Source organism: Elgaria multicarinata, chromosome 6, assembly GCF_023053635.1.
Source record: "Elgaria multicarinata webbii isolate HBS135686 ecotype San Diego chromosome 6, rElgMul1.1.pri, whole genome shotgun sequence".
Classification (NCBI taxonomy): domain Eukaryota; kingdom Metazoa; phylum Chordata; class Lepidosauria; order Squamata; family Anguidae; genus Elgaria; species Elgaria multicarinata.
In genome coordinates, this window is record NC_086176.1 from 8,152,911 (window position 1) to 8,165,950 (window position 13,040).

General features: G+C 45.6%; 1 protein-coding gene across 2 annotated transcripts; it reads left to right on the forward strand.

Moving 5' to 3' along the window:
* The first annotated feature begins 17 nt into the window (after positions 1–17).
* Positions 18–8,128, forward strand: PHB2 (prohibitin 2). 2 transcript variants are annotated; one of them, XM_063128951.1, is made up of 10 exons: positions 18–70; positions 933–1,065; positions 1,157–1,241; positions 1,923–2,002; positions 2,370–2,554; positions 2,835–2,964; positions 4,003–4,106; positions 5,023–5,100; positions 5,783–5,871; positions 7,501–8,128. In XM_063128951.1, the coding sequence occupies exons 2-9, from the start codon at positions 939–941 to the stop codon at positions 5,861–5,863; spliced, it is 870 nt and encodes a 289-aa protein (XP_062985021.1). In that variant the 5' UTR covers positions 18–70; positions 933–938; the 3' UTR covers positions 5,864–5,871; positions 7,501–8,128. The 2 variants fall into 2 exon arrangements, with proteins under 2 accessions (XP_062985021.1, XP_062985022.1); XM_063128952.1 differs by having other exon boundaries at positions 4,003–4,095; positions 5,012–5,100.
* The last annotated feature ends 4,912 nt before the right edge of the window (positions 8,129–13,040 follow it).

The window sequence follows — 13,040 nt, forward strand, 5'->3', positions numbered from 1 at the left end:
CCCCGAGGCGCCCGCCTTGCTCCGAAGGCCGTCACTTCCGGTGCCCTTCTCTCTCTGGAGCAGCGGCGTGGTAGGCAGGCAGGGAGAGCCGTTGGGAGAGGCTTTTTGGGGGTGGGGAGGGAGAGGCTTTTGTGGGTTGAGAGCGGCGGAGGCTCTCCGGAGCCCTTAGTGCGCTTACTTAGCAATAAGCCCCATTGAGTTCAGCGGCACCGCTCTCGAGGGCGCTGGCCTCGTGGGAGTGGTGCAGGGCAGAGGGCGTCGCAGGGGCTGCTTGCTTGCCAGGGTTTGGGCTGCCAATTTTTTGAGTTAAAAATGCTAGCACCCTAGATCTTGAACATGTGCAGACTGCCTTCCTCTGATGAAAATGAAAAGCAGCTAATGGCACAGTTCTTTGAGCATGTGCAGAGAGTGCTTTTCTGTGATGAGAATGGTTTCTAAAAGCTTGTGACATAACTTGATGGGCATGACCTTTCCCCCCCCCCCCCCAAAGCCTGTGATGCAGTGGTTCTGAGCAGGTGCAGAGTGCTATTCTGTATAAAGGAGAACAGGCCAGCTTCTGTTCTCTGATTTCAGGTTAAAAGTGTCCAACATCTGAGGAATGATCGTCTCGAAATTATATTCAGTTTAAAAAAGCAAATGGAAAGTAGAGAATGTCAGGGATGCTTTAGGGTGGATTCCTGCATTGAGCAGGGAAGGCCCCTTCCAACTCTGCTATTCTATGATTCTATTCAGCTCAGGGGTCCCTTTGGTGTAGCTCTTATAGTTTTTATAAGAGCCACACCTTTTATCTGACTCAATCACTTTTCATTCTCCTGGTAGCAGGAGAATGAAACCATGAGGCAGGGTTTAAGCGTTTGGGTAGGGAAATTTGTAGGTATGCATAGAATGCAACATTTTGATTTCTCATTTTATGGCTCTTTTCCCATACGAAGGTGACTATGGCTCAGAGCCTGAAGGACTTCGCTGGGCGCTTGCCCACTGGCCCACGTGGGATGGGCACTGCTTTAAAGTTCCTGTTAGGTGCTGGTGCTGCTGCCTATGGTATCCGTGAGTCTGTCTTTACCGGTAAGGCGTTTCTGTGACTTTTGCATGCTTTTATCTCTGTTTTCTGTACAAATATGGTAGCCTCTGACTGCTTTTGTCTCTATTTCAACAGTGGAGGGTGGGCAGAGAGCAATATTCTTCAACCGCATTGGCGGAGTTCAGCAGGACACCATTCTTTCTGAAGGACTGCATTTCAGGTACCTAACTGCATTTCAGGTCTGCGCAGTATAGGAAGAATGTTTAGAACCTACTAGGGATTCCCAAGATGGTGTCATCCCTACACCAATATTTTCCAGTAGTATCCCATCTCCATGGAGATTTCCTATTGAAAAAAGAGCCTGAATTTAATTTGAAGTGCCAAGACTTTTTTCCTTTTCACAACCCCCTCAAGGACCTATCCAGGTCAATGTGAAATCATTTTTTAAAAGATGTATTGATTCTGTACTAATGTTGTTCCCCACCTCAATCCAAAGGGAGAGGCGGGTAAGAAATAAATAGATGATGATGATGGAGATGGACCTCTTGTTAGTCACTAAGAAGGAAAAGGTTCTGTTTCTGCTAAAGATCACATTCTGAAATCTTCAAGAGGTATCTACCTACTTGTAAGAAGGTAAGCCCTAAAACCTGGGCCAAAACACTGAGGATTGTTTGTTATTTTAGTGCATTACTACAAGTAGGAATCAAATAATACAGGTTATTTATAACCCATTATCAAGAGAATGCATTGTTTGGGAAGGCACTGTAGCATGTTTTTTCCTCTTGCCAAATGAGAAGAGAGAGAGGGTTTCCTTTTTTCCAAATACTTGTGACACACATGGTTTGTTTTTTTCTTACACCTCATATTTCGTTTTAACCTATCTCTATTTTTACCTCTCCAGAATACCCTGGTTCCAGTATCCAGTAATTTATGATATTCGAGCTCGGCCTCGCAAAATCTCCTCTCCAACAGGCTCCAAAGGTGAGGGCGTAGAGGCACACAGTTTTGGGGGTTTTTTTTTGGTTTTCTATCCCAGCCTTCAAGAAACTCAAATTTTTACAATAATCCTCTGATGGGTGGAAAAAGGGGTAACTGTTCCAAGGTCATCAAATGAACTTCATTTAAGACTTGAGATTGAATGTAGGTTTCCTCCATCTGAGTTCAACACTCCACTGCATAGGCCCCTACATCCTTCTGTTATGGAAGGACATATGGTTATGTAGCTAGGATGTGAAGGGAGGTATTTAGAGAAACCTGTACAAAGGAGTACAACCTGAGACAATCTGGGTCAGAGCTAGAAAGAGAAAGATGAACCTCTGGACTCTGATTGATTTGATTCTCACTCTAGATCTGCAGATGGTGAACATCTCCTTGCGTGTTCTGTCACGGCCCAATGCTGCAGAATTGCCCAGCTTATACCAACGCCTTGGCCTAGACTATGAAGAACGGGTCCTGCCTTCCATTGTCAATGAAGTGCTCAAAAGTGTGGTGGCGAAGTTCAATGCCTCGCAACTCATTACCCAACGAGCGCAGGTCTGTTCCCTTCTCCTGCAGGAGACCCAGTTCCGCTTTTCACAGGAGGTGGGTTAAAAACTGGGGGCAGAGTGGGGCTCAGCCGTCGGGCTGTGGGGCACAAACGTGGATGCTTCCAGGACATGAGTGGTTATGGATACTTTAAGGGAATTTCCAGGGGATGGATGGAATGGGTTACAGTGCTGCTTCGGACTCTTAAAACTTTGTGACCCCTGGCTGAAGGAAATTGCTACTTCCTAGAGGTAGATGCTGAGTCAGACTTATGGGGTCATTATTTCAGGTATCTCTGCTTATCCGTCGGGAGCTCACAGAGCGGGCAAAAGATTTCAGCCTTATTCTGGATGACGTTGCCATCACAGAGCTGAGCTTTAGTCGGGAGTACACCGCAGCAGTTGAGTCCAAGCAAGTGGGTGAGTTGCTACTCAATTCCAGGGGAAGGGTTAGGGCTTGTCTTTCATTGTCTGTTGTTTTAAATAAAGAACCAAGCGGTGGTTTTTGGTCCAGGATAATACTAATACTGCAGGATTACTAGTAAAAGGTCTGAGAGAATGTGGATTTACAGATTGATTTGCTGTATTAAAAAATCTGGTGGTGTAATGACTTGTAGAAACTATTTGGTCTCAAAGCAGCCAGCATAAGGAAAAAAGAATTAGAAAAAATGGCTTAATAAGTAGATTTTATTAAATCTCGCAACACAAGGGGTTTTGTTAACTGTTAGTCTTAAATGATATATCATATAGGAACTGTATATTGTTTTAAATTGTAAGTTTTAATTAATGCCTGTATGTTTTTAAGGATGACGTGATCTTTTGAAATGGTAGGAAGACTTATTCAATAAAGTTTTATTCATATTCGACTTGTAGAAACTATTTGGCTGTGTCTTGACATTCCCACTGGAGTATTACACAGGCCTACTTCTCAGCAGTGTAGCCTGAGTCTGGACTATACTGCTCTGGATTGCACATGGGGACTGACATGATGAACATGTGGTTCACTGCCTTGGGTTTTGTTTTTTGTTTTTTGCAAAAAGGCGGTATATTAATAAGTAATGTTCCTCCATAATTTTTTTAAAAAAGAAACACATAGAAAATTAGCATGCCAGGGAGAAGTGTAGCCTAGAACTGTTTTCCTGTAGGGGTTATTTTTAAAACTTATAGAAGAACATTCAGTCATGTCAGCCTCCATCTGCTGTCTGAAGTGGTACAGCCCACCTCAAGTTCTGTTTCCTTACCTAAATTTGTAACAACATAAAATAAGAGTGCTAAGATGGCTGCACCATGCACAAATGCCTGGGAGTAAACTGTGTTGAACATAGTAGGACTGTTCTTGAATAAATACGCATAGAATTGCCCTTGGAAGGAGCTGGTACTGAGAATTTTGGGTAGATGATCCCAAGGAAGTTGCCCTTGATTCCCAAAGACACTGGTTTGCTTTCCTTTCTTCTCTAGCCCAGCAAGAGGCACAGCGCGCTCAGTTCCTGGTGGAGAAGGCTAAGCAGGAACAAAGGCAAAAGATTGTTCAAGCAGAGGGAGAAGCTTCAGCTGCCAAGATGATATCCTTCCTTTGCTGTGAAGAGACAGGCTGCTGCAGTTTCCAAAGAAAACAGACTCTCCCAGAACTGCCAAATTGCGGGCTTTTGAGTTTGGACTGACCTGAATGGCATCACCTTGTACCTGTGAAGTGAACGGCATCTGTTCTCGGCTGTTAGGAGGCATTGATGATTCAAAAAGCAAAGGCAGGGGGCGTCACGCACATAGCAGGGCGTGCAAGACGGCAAGCACTGAGATTTGGGGAGGTTCCACAGCTGCCAAAAGACCAGCAGCAGCTGGAGGTTACTCCCTCCCAAGAGTATTTTCCCCTCTTTCTGGGAACCCCTCTCTATCTTATCCAGAAACAAGCCAGGTGTGCTCCGTGGAGGAGAGATTTGGAGAGGCGGTATACGGAAGGGGGAGCACTCCTGCTCAAATAACGTCCCCCCTTCCTGGTTTATATGCTTTTTGTGCAGCAACACGGTGGAGGCATTTACTCGGCCGTGTAGGTTTATCCCAAATCTCCAGGTTCTGGAAGGTGGCAAAAGGTTAGGACAGGGTAGGTAACGTGTGGCCCATGTGTGTTGTCCCTTGCTGTGCCTATTTGTTTTTTTTAATTATTATTATTATTATTTATTTATTTATTTAGCACCATCAATTTAGTGGCAGACCATTGCAAAGGCTTAGAATGGATCGATTTAGCGTGCTTTCAAGCTAAATTTGTCCTTTCGAAGCCTCCGTAGTGGCAAACTGAAACTTTGTTTTTACTCTCTGCCCCCCCCTCCCCATTTTCCAGTGCTGGGAGGGAATGCTGCCCTTGGTGGGTTAGGGTGGTGGGGAATTGGCCCCTGGACTGCTCAGAGTTGCCTGTCCCTCAGTTAGAAAGTGGGGCTGAAATTCCAAAACTTTTGAGAAATGCTGCCTTGACCAATTCTTCACATTGGTGAAGCTCTCAGCAAGAATCCAGGTTACATCAAGCTGCGCAAGATCCGTGCTGCCCAGAACATCTCCAAGACGGTGAGTTTTGGGATGATGCGTTTGCTCTCATGCCCAGGCTTCCCCCCTCAGGCGCTCCTCCTTCACAATGCCAGGCCAAGTGATGAAGCGAAGGCGAATATGATAACGCTTCTCCTGCTGATGCCTCTGTCCACTTCTGGTGCTTGCTTATTTATGTCAGTCTCTTAACAGGGGGGCTGGAAGCCTTTGGTCCTTGTTTTAAGAGCAGGCCCACATCATGTTCAATGTGCCACACCTAGCCATGGCCACTCGCAGACCACAGTGTGCCACAGGCCAGGGAAAGGCTCACAGGAAATATCAGATGAGAAGCAAAATGAAATGCCTGAGTGGAAAGACTGATGGACCTGGCTTGAAAGGAATCGGTGATAGAGCAGGATTAAAGCACGTCGTGTTCAGAGTTAAGCTGAATTTGGAATTCAACTTTTAGAGCTTCAAATCACTGCAGCCATTCGTTATTTTCTAGTTTCTGGGACCTAATAAAACCCTACCCTTAACTGTTTGTCTTTTCCACCCCACTATAGGCTTTGGCAGCCACCTTGGTTAAAAGTTTACAGCTCAGTGGTATATTTTAACTCCAAAGAAATGGTCATTAATTTATCCTCTCCCCCCCCCCCCCCAATTTTAGTGAAACCTTGTGCTCTGGTGGGAGTTTTGCTAACTCCCTTCCTCTTGTGTTTCACAGATCGCTGCATCTCAGAACCGTGTGTATCTCACAGCAGACAACTTAGTACTGAATCTACAGGATGAAGGTTTTACTAGGTGAGCTGCTTTGTAGAGATGCAAATAGGCTCCCTTCAAGGCTTTTCGTTTTCTTCTGCGATGGAACTTATGAGCTATATTCCCAAATATGATTTAGGGAGTGTTAATCTGAATGTTGACCACCTGGGAAGCCTTTATTTCAGCTGCTTTGAGTTCTTTGGAGGAAGAGCAGAGTATATACAAATTAGAGAGAGAGAAATGCACACCCATACACAGCTCTATTTACCTTGATTTCTGGGTGTTATATAAATGCACATATACTGTTAGTTCTCCAAGCTGTCTGGGTGTGTCTCACTTGCAGGCGCGCAGGTAGGTATAACAGGCTCCACAGATATTTCTAACCAGTCCTTTTTTCTCTGTTCCTTTTCCCTCCACCACCATCTTTTTGATTCTCCGGAACCAGAGGAAGGTAAGACTCCGTATTCTAACTTTATTTTTATGTCTTATGGCATGTTGTAAACCGCCCAGAGAGCTTCGGCTGTGGGGCGGTATATAAATCTAAATAAATAAATAAATAAATAAATAAATGAGAGTGGAATAGTAGGGCTGTAGGCTGACTAAAAAGACAATCCCGGTTGATTAGGGCCACTCATCTAAGCAAAAGTTGCTTTTAATAAAACTTCTTACGGTGCTAGCAGGTGGCAGATGTGGCAGCAGGCGCTCTCTTAGAATGGCCATTCCCTCCTTCGCTATGAGAGTGAAAGGGGAACGCCTCTTCTGAGACGATCCCTGTTGTGACATGTGTACCATCTAAAAACACCAGCTGCGGTAATGCGAAAAAAAGGAATAATGTTATTAAAAGACTTACTATGATGGGACTATTGGTTGTGGGGAGGATGAGGACTGGAGAAGCGGATTGGATTTAGCTTGTCCTGAGCAGAATACCTGAAAGGCAGTTAATCATTAGGGAAAGATGCTGCATAGAAATAACATTTCTAGTCATTTTATGCCCACCGTTGCAGTTTTGTGGGAGAGCCTGTGTGCCAGACTAGGTAGGCCTAGTTATGAGCCAGACTAGGCATGAATTCTAGTGCGCACTCTCCCAACAGTGAGTTCTGTTTGTTTTAATTGAAGTTTAGCCACAGGGGCTATGAATTTGTAGGCTGGGGCAGTTGCTTATTACCACGTTCAAAATACTGGCACCTTGAAGGTGGCCGTAGCTGTGCAGGGCCAATTTCACTGCTTGCACAGTTACTTTTGAACTGCTCTCACCAGAGCATACACATAGAAAGTGAAACACGTGGGTGATCTACCAAGATAAGACTTTCTAGAGAACCTTAACTATGGCTGTAATCCTATATACATTTTCCTGGAAGTACATCCCATTGAACTCAGAGGTGCTCATTTCTGATGTAGGGGTGTGGCTTTTGGTGCAGGCATGAACTTCTTGATTACCCCAGAAAGGAAGTAATTGTACAGATAGGAAATGTTAGTTGAAACCAAGCCTGTACAGATGAGTCGCAATTCCTATCACAGGTCCCCCTGCCTGTGCTGTGTGTCTCATAATCAGGGATGATTTAGGGTGGATCCTGCATTGAGCAGGGGGTTGGACTCGATGGCCTTGTAGGCCCCTTCCAACTCTGCTATTCTATGATTCTATGATAATCCTGTGATACCTCTTTCTTTCTCTCCCAGTGACAGCCTCCTGTTTAAACAGGTGAAGAAATGAAGTACCGATTGCCTCCTAGAACCACCCAAATGACTGGCAGCCTGGGAGTTATGGATAGCCTTGGTAGTGCCTGGCACATCACTTCTGCCCATATGTATTCTCCTTGGCCTTCCTTTCAGTTGTCATTTCCCACTTGTGTCATCTTCTCTGCCCACTGCTAAAAAGCCCTTTCTGGCTCATCTGATTCCTTTTTTCGAGAACTGTCAACTATGGGAACCAGCTATAGAATCCAGCTTCGCGATGAAGTGGTGGGTCGAGTCTTTGCCCCCTTGAGCACTGATCACATCCTTCTCGGCCTGAAGCCTTGGGCAAGCGGAGAGGTTGCATTGTGCTGTCTTCAATTTTGTGTCGATTCTTCCTGCTGAGTCTGGGTGAGGCATTATGCATTTAATAGCCTGTCGCTGTCTCGCTCTCTCTGAACCCCATTGAGCACCTAATCTCAGGAATGGATGGGTCAAGGGGCTTCTGCAAGTGCTGTGATCTCCATTTATGTAACTTCTATTCGCCTTGTGATTCACATCTTTATAAAAATAAAATCAGGTCCAAAACTCTTCCAAAATCACTGTAAGAGTTGTAGAGTTGACCAATGGAACTTTGCAAGCTGGTCCTGGGCCTCCTTCAGTCTGTTCAGCCAAACGATGCTCGATAATGTCTATATCAGAGAGCTTTGACTATTGGGTGGTCTAGAAATATAATAAAGAAACATAAACCTTAAAAGCATGCTATGACTTAAGCAATCTGAGGATAAAACCATGGTGACGGACTCCATCTCATAGGCAGTTCTGTTGGTTGTATCATACAGGGCACCATCTCTTATGGTCTGGGATGACTGAGTTATTGAGAGCCATAGCTGTAGGCATGGTGTTCGGAGGGCAGGCTCCCTCCTGGGCGTTCACCCTTTTTAGGTCATGACATCAAGCAGGGCGAAGTTGAGAGGCGGGCTTCAGAAGTATTAAATGCCTTGTGAGAGGAGTGTTTCTAGCCAACCTGAAGTAGGGGGCTGTGAAATTACACCTAAATAGAGCCTCCTTGAAGCCCCAGGATGATTCCAAATATTGGACAGTCACAAACCTACGCTTTTGGGGCAAGATGCTCAAGCAAGTGGTGGTTCTACAACTCCAAGCACTTTTGGATGACCCTAATTATTTGGATCTATTTCCATCTGGTTTCCAGCCTTGCTTTGGCACAGAAATTACTGCCATCCTGATGATCTATGCCAGGAGAAGGAAACTCAATCCTGATCATTTTCCTGGAGCTTTCGGTGGCTTTCAATACCATTAATTCCTGTGTCTTTTTTTAAAAAAATGGCTGTTGGGGTGTGTATTGGGGGCGCTGTGTTTGAGTGATTCCATTCCTACATGGATGGCCAGTTTGAGAAGGTGCCCAGCCCTGGGCCACTGTGCTATGGTTTGCTGCAGGGCTCTATTTTGTTCAACATTTACATTAAACTTCTGAGTGAGGCCATCTGGAGTTACAGTGTGAATTCAGGTGACGCACAGAGGTGCTGAACTGGTTTCTGGAGTTAATAATGGAATGGCTGAGGTCTAATAGTAACTGAACTTTGTTCCTCGACAGATGGGTATGTTGTGGGAAGATGGTTCAGCTGGGCCAGGAGGTGGTGTTGGGCCTGTTTTGCGTGGAGTTGTACTCTCTTGAAGTACATGTTTGTAGTCTGGGGATGTTATTTCATCAAGCCTTATCTTTGGTGGCTCAAGTGGCCTCTGGGGAATGAAGTGCCTTCACCAGCGAAGACTGGTGTGTTGGTCACATCCCACTTGGATCACTGCACTGTAGGCCTGCCAGTTCCAAACACAGATGGGAAACTAGATAGTACAAAATACAACAGCTAATCTACAGCCTGGTCTATAAGGCATATAAATATGCTTGAAATTAGTTGCATTTGTTCCCAGTCCATTTCTGGGCTCAATTCAAAGTGCAGGTTTCAGGTTTTAAAGCTTTTAATGACTTGAACCAGAATACCTTAAGGACTACTTCTTTAAGGGAATCATTTTAATGCTTCCAAGTATTCAGGCCCTTCTCCCAAGCCGTCTTCATAAGTAAGGCAGGGGCAGATCTGCAAGGATGCCTTTTCTATGGTGCCTTAACTTGGAAGGCTCTCTGGACAGGAGGGTGGGGAAGTACCCTTGCATGAAGTCCGATGTCTCTTTGGTGCCAGGCAAAGGCCTCTTTATTCGCCCAGATCGTTTAGACGTGGAGTTTTTGTGCAACGATTCAATCTGGTTATTATTTTCTGGTGCCACTTTCTTACTCTGTTTTGAAGCACATAATGGTTTTGATTTAAGTTTCTTAGCCACTCAGAGGTTATAGCCTGAAGAGTGGGATAAATGTCTTTCAAATGAAATAAATGTTGGCCGTCCCTGGGACAACTACTAGATAGTTGTGTAATACAATGGTTTGGCACAAGAGGGCAGTGCTCTGTCAAAAAACAGTACAGCCTACCCAAAAGGGTATGGGGGAGGGGACTGCTGCTCTCCACCTGTAGGATTGGGGGGGGGGGCAAATTCTGTCCCAAAGGCCTTTCCACCAGTGGCATGCTATTGTGGCGGGATACAGGGCCACAATAGTTTTAAATGTTTTAATTAGTTATATGATGCTTGCGTTTGTATTGTACCCTGCCTCACTCCAGAGGGAGAGGCGGGTAACAATTACTATTATTATTATTATTATTATTATTATTATTATTATTATTAAGATTCCCAGCCACTCATGGAAGAAGGATATTTTCCGAAGACCTTCCCACCCAGGGCTTGGGTACACCCAAGTCGAGAGCCCCATAAAAGTAACCATCCAGAAGGATTTCTAGTTATTTCCTGGAATGAGCTCCTCAAACATTCCACGGGGTTGGGTGACATGAAAAAAGAGTACCACATTTCAGTCTGTTCTGTCAGGGATAGTCAACCAGCAACCTGAATCTGGCCCCCGAGGCAATTTTTCTGGTCCTTGTCAGCTTCTAGCCAATTTTAGACAAGATATCAAAATATTTTTGCTCACGGTCATAAGACAAAGAAAACTCTCAGAACATACTAAAAGGTGGGGATATTTCACATTTTAATATTGCATCTTTTAGGTTTGGGGCAGCCCTGGGCATCTGCCCCTTAACTTGGAACCATTTCCTGGATGGAATACCCATTCACATAGAATCAGAATAGCAGAGTTGGAAGGGGCCTACAAGGCCATCAAGTCCATCCCCCTGCTCAAAGCAGGAATCCACCCTGAAGCATCCCTGACAGATGGTAGTCCAGCTGCCTCTTGAATGCCTCTAGTGTGGGAGAGCCCACCACCTCCCTAGGTAACTGATTCCATTGTCGTACTGCTCTAACAGGAAGTTTTTCCTGATGTCCAGCTGGAATCTGGCTTCCTGTAACTTGAGCCCGTTATTCCGTGTCCTGCACTCTGAGAGGATGGAGAAGAGATCCTGGCCCTCCTCTGTGTGACAGCCTTTTAAGTATTTGAAGAGTGCTATCATATCATGCTAATGTACTCCAATCCTTTGTTCACAGGCAGGAACTGCCCTCAACATTTAAGAGTTTTACGTAGCAATTATATCTTTGTCATGCAGGCATGATATCAATGCTTTTGTTGAAACTCAAAAACTCAAGGGGTGTTTTTTTTTACCATAAGATGTGCCATTTTGTTTATGGGTGCCAGCCATGGCTTGTACAGCATTTTCTACTCACTTTTGCCACAGGATGCTTAATCTCTGGGTTCCTTCAGGTTCTGTCGCTTGAGTCGTGGATGATCCCTCCTGGGGAAGGCAAACTCCGGTATCCTACTCACCCTTGGACAACCCCAGATAGAGAAGGGCTCCCACAAAAGGGTACAGGATATTGGGCTTCTGTGCCTCTCACACTCCTTAAGTTTACCCAAGTTTAGTGTTTGCCTGGTTGTTTTGGACCATGCCCTGCCATAGGCCCCAGTCCCTCTCAAGCCTCATTTTAAGAAGGACATACTTTTCCTGTCCCAACTCGGACCAGGAGGTTTAATGCATCCTAATTCATTGGTCTACAAGGACAGGGTTCAATCCTAGGAGAGGTATCTAAAAGGTCCCCATCTATTTTTCTGCACGTGTAGCCTCCAAATGCCCCCTCTTGCGTGTGTGTTCATTGGTTCCATCTCCTTGGCCAGAACCTCCGCTTTGAGTGTGTCCTTCCCTGGTTTGCTTGTGGATGGAATTGCAACTGGCACTCCTTTTGCTCCTCCTTGCTCACTCAAGATTTGGGTGGTGTTGCAGTCAGCCCACGCTTCTTGCAGAGATGGCTAACACTAGGTTTAGTCGGGCATTCATAACAATCAGGGCATTCAGAACAATCAGCCCTGGAGGAGGAGCACTCCAGCTTGCCCCTCTCATCGTTTGTCAACCTCAGCTCGTGTGTGTGTGTGTGTGTGTGTGTGTGACAATCTGAAGGGAACCACCTCTTCTACCTGCGGAGGCTCTCCAGGTGAGCACAAATGCTAGAACATCGGCATTCTTGCTCCAGTGGACGGGATACAGGAGGTTCTCTTCTCCGGACTGAGGGAAAGGCCGTTGATTTTAACCCCTTTTGGAATGCCTGAATAGGGCTCAGGCAATTCCACAAATAGGGGAATGGTGACTGAACAAGGCTTGCGTAAAAAAGAAGGTAAGCTCATAAAATGCTTTCAAACTGACCAGGCAGGTATGCAGTTTTGGACTGGACCCCTTCTCTCTTCCCTTTTAGTTAACGGCAACTTGGAGGAAAGAAGGTGGGATATAAATGTAATAAATAAATAATCTGGGCCTGGGTAACTAGTGTGGTGTAGTGGCTAGAGTGTCAGACTGGGAGTCAGGAGATCCAGGTTCTAATCCCCACTCGGCCATGGAAACCTACTGGGTGACTCTGGGCCAGTCACAAACTCTCAGCCCAACCTACCTCACAGGGTGGTTGTTGTGAGGATAAAGTGGAGAGGAGGAGGATTATGTACGCCGCCTTGGGTTCCTTGCAGGAAAAAAGGCAGGATATAAATGCAATAATAAATAATAACTAGCTCCATTGCACCTCAGCACAAGTCCCTTGCTTTTCCTCTTACTTTGCTTTCTACACTTAACCTCGACCGTTCCTTTTCCTTCCAAAGAGTGTTAGTGACTCCCAGCCTTCCTATGCCCCGTCTGTAGGTGGGTGGGAGCCCTGCGGTGGCTGTGGATCTGCGCCATGTCGGTTAGAAGATGCAATCGCAGCTTCACAGCCACCGTGGGGCTTCCCCGTGACGCTGCGATTTCGAACAGAGCAGCGTCAATACACCATTTGCGTTGCCTGACGTTGCTCTCCAGGGCCAATCTAGAATGGGAGCTCTTGGACAGAAGCAGCAGCGAATGGCCAATGCCCCTCTAGCATGTGCCGCCCACTGAATTTTGCTTCACAGTAACACCCCTAACCTGTGAGCAGCTTTGAATCACTCCCAGGGAGCCAATAGTCTTTCTCCACCAGGATTTGTGCCCTGCCCTCAAATCTGAGATTGAAAACCCAATTAATAG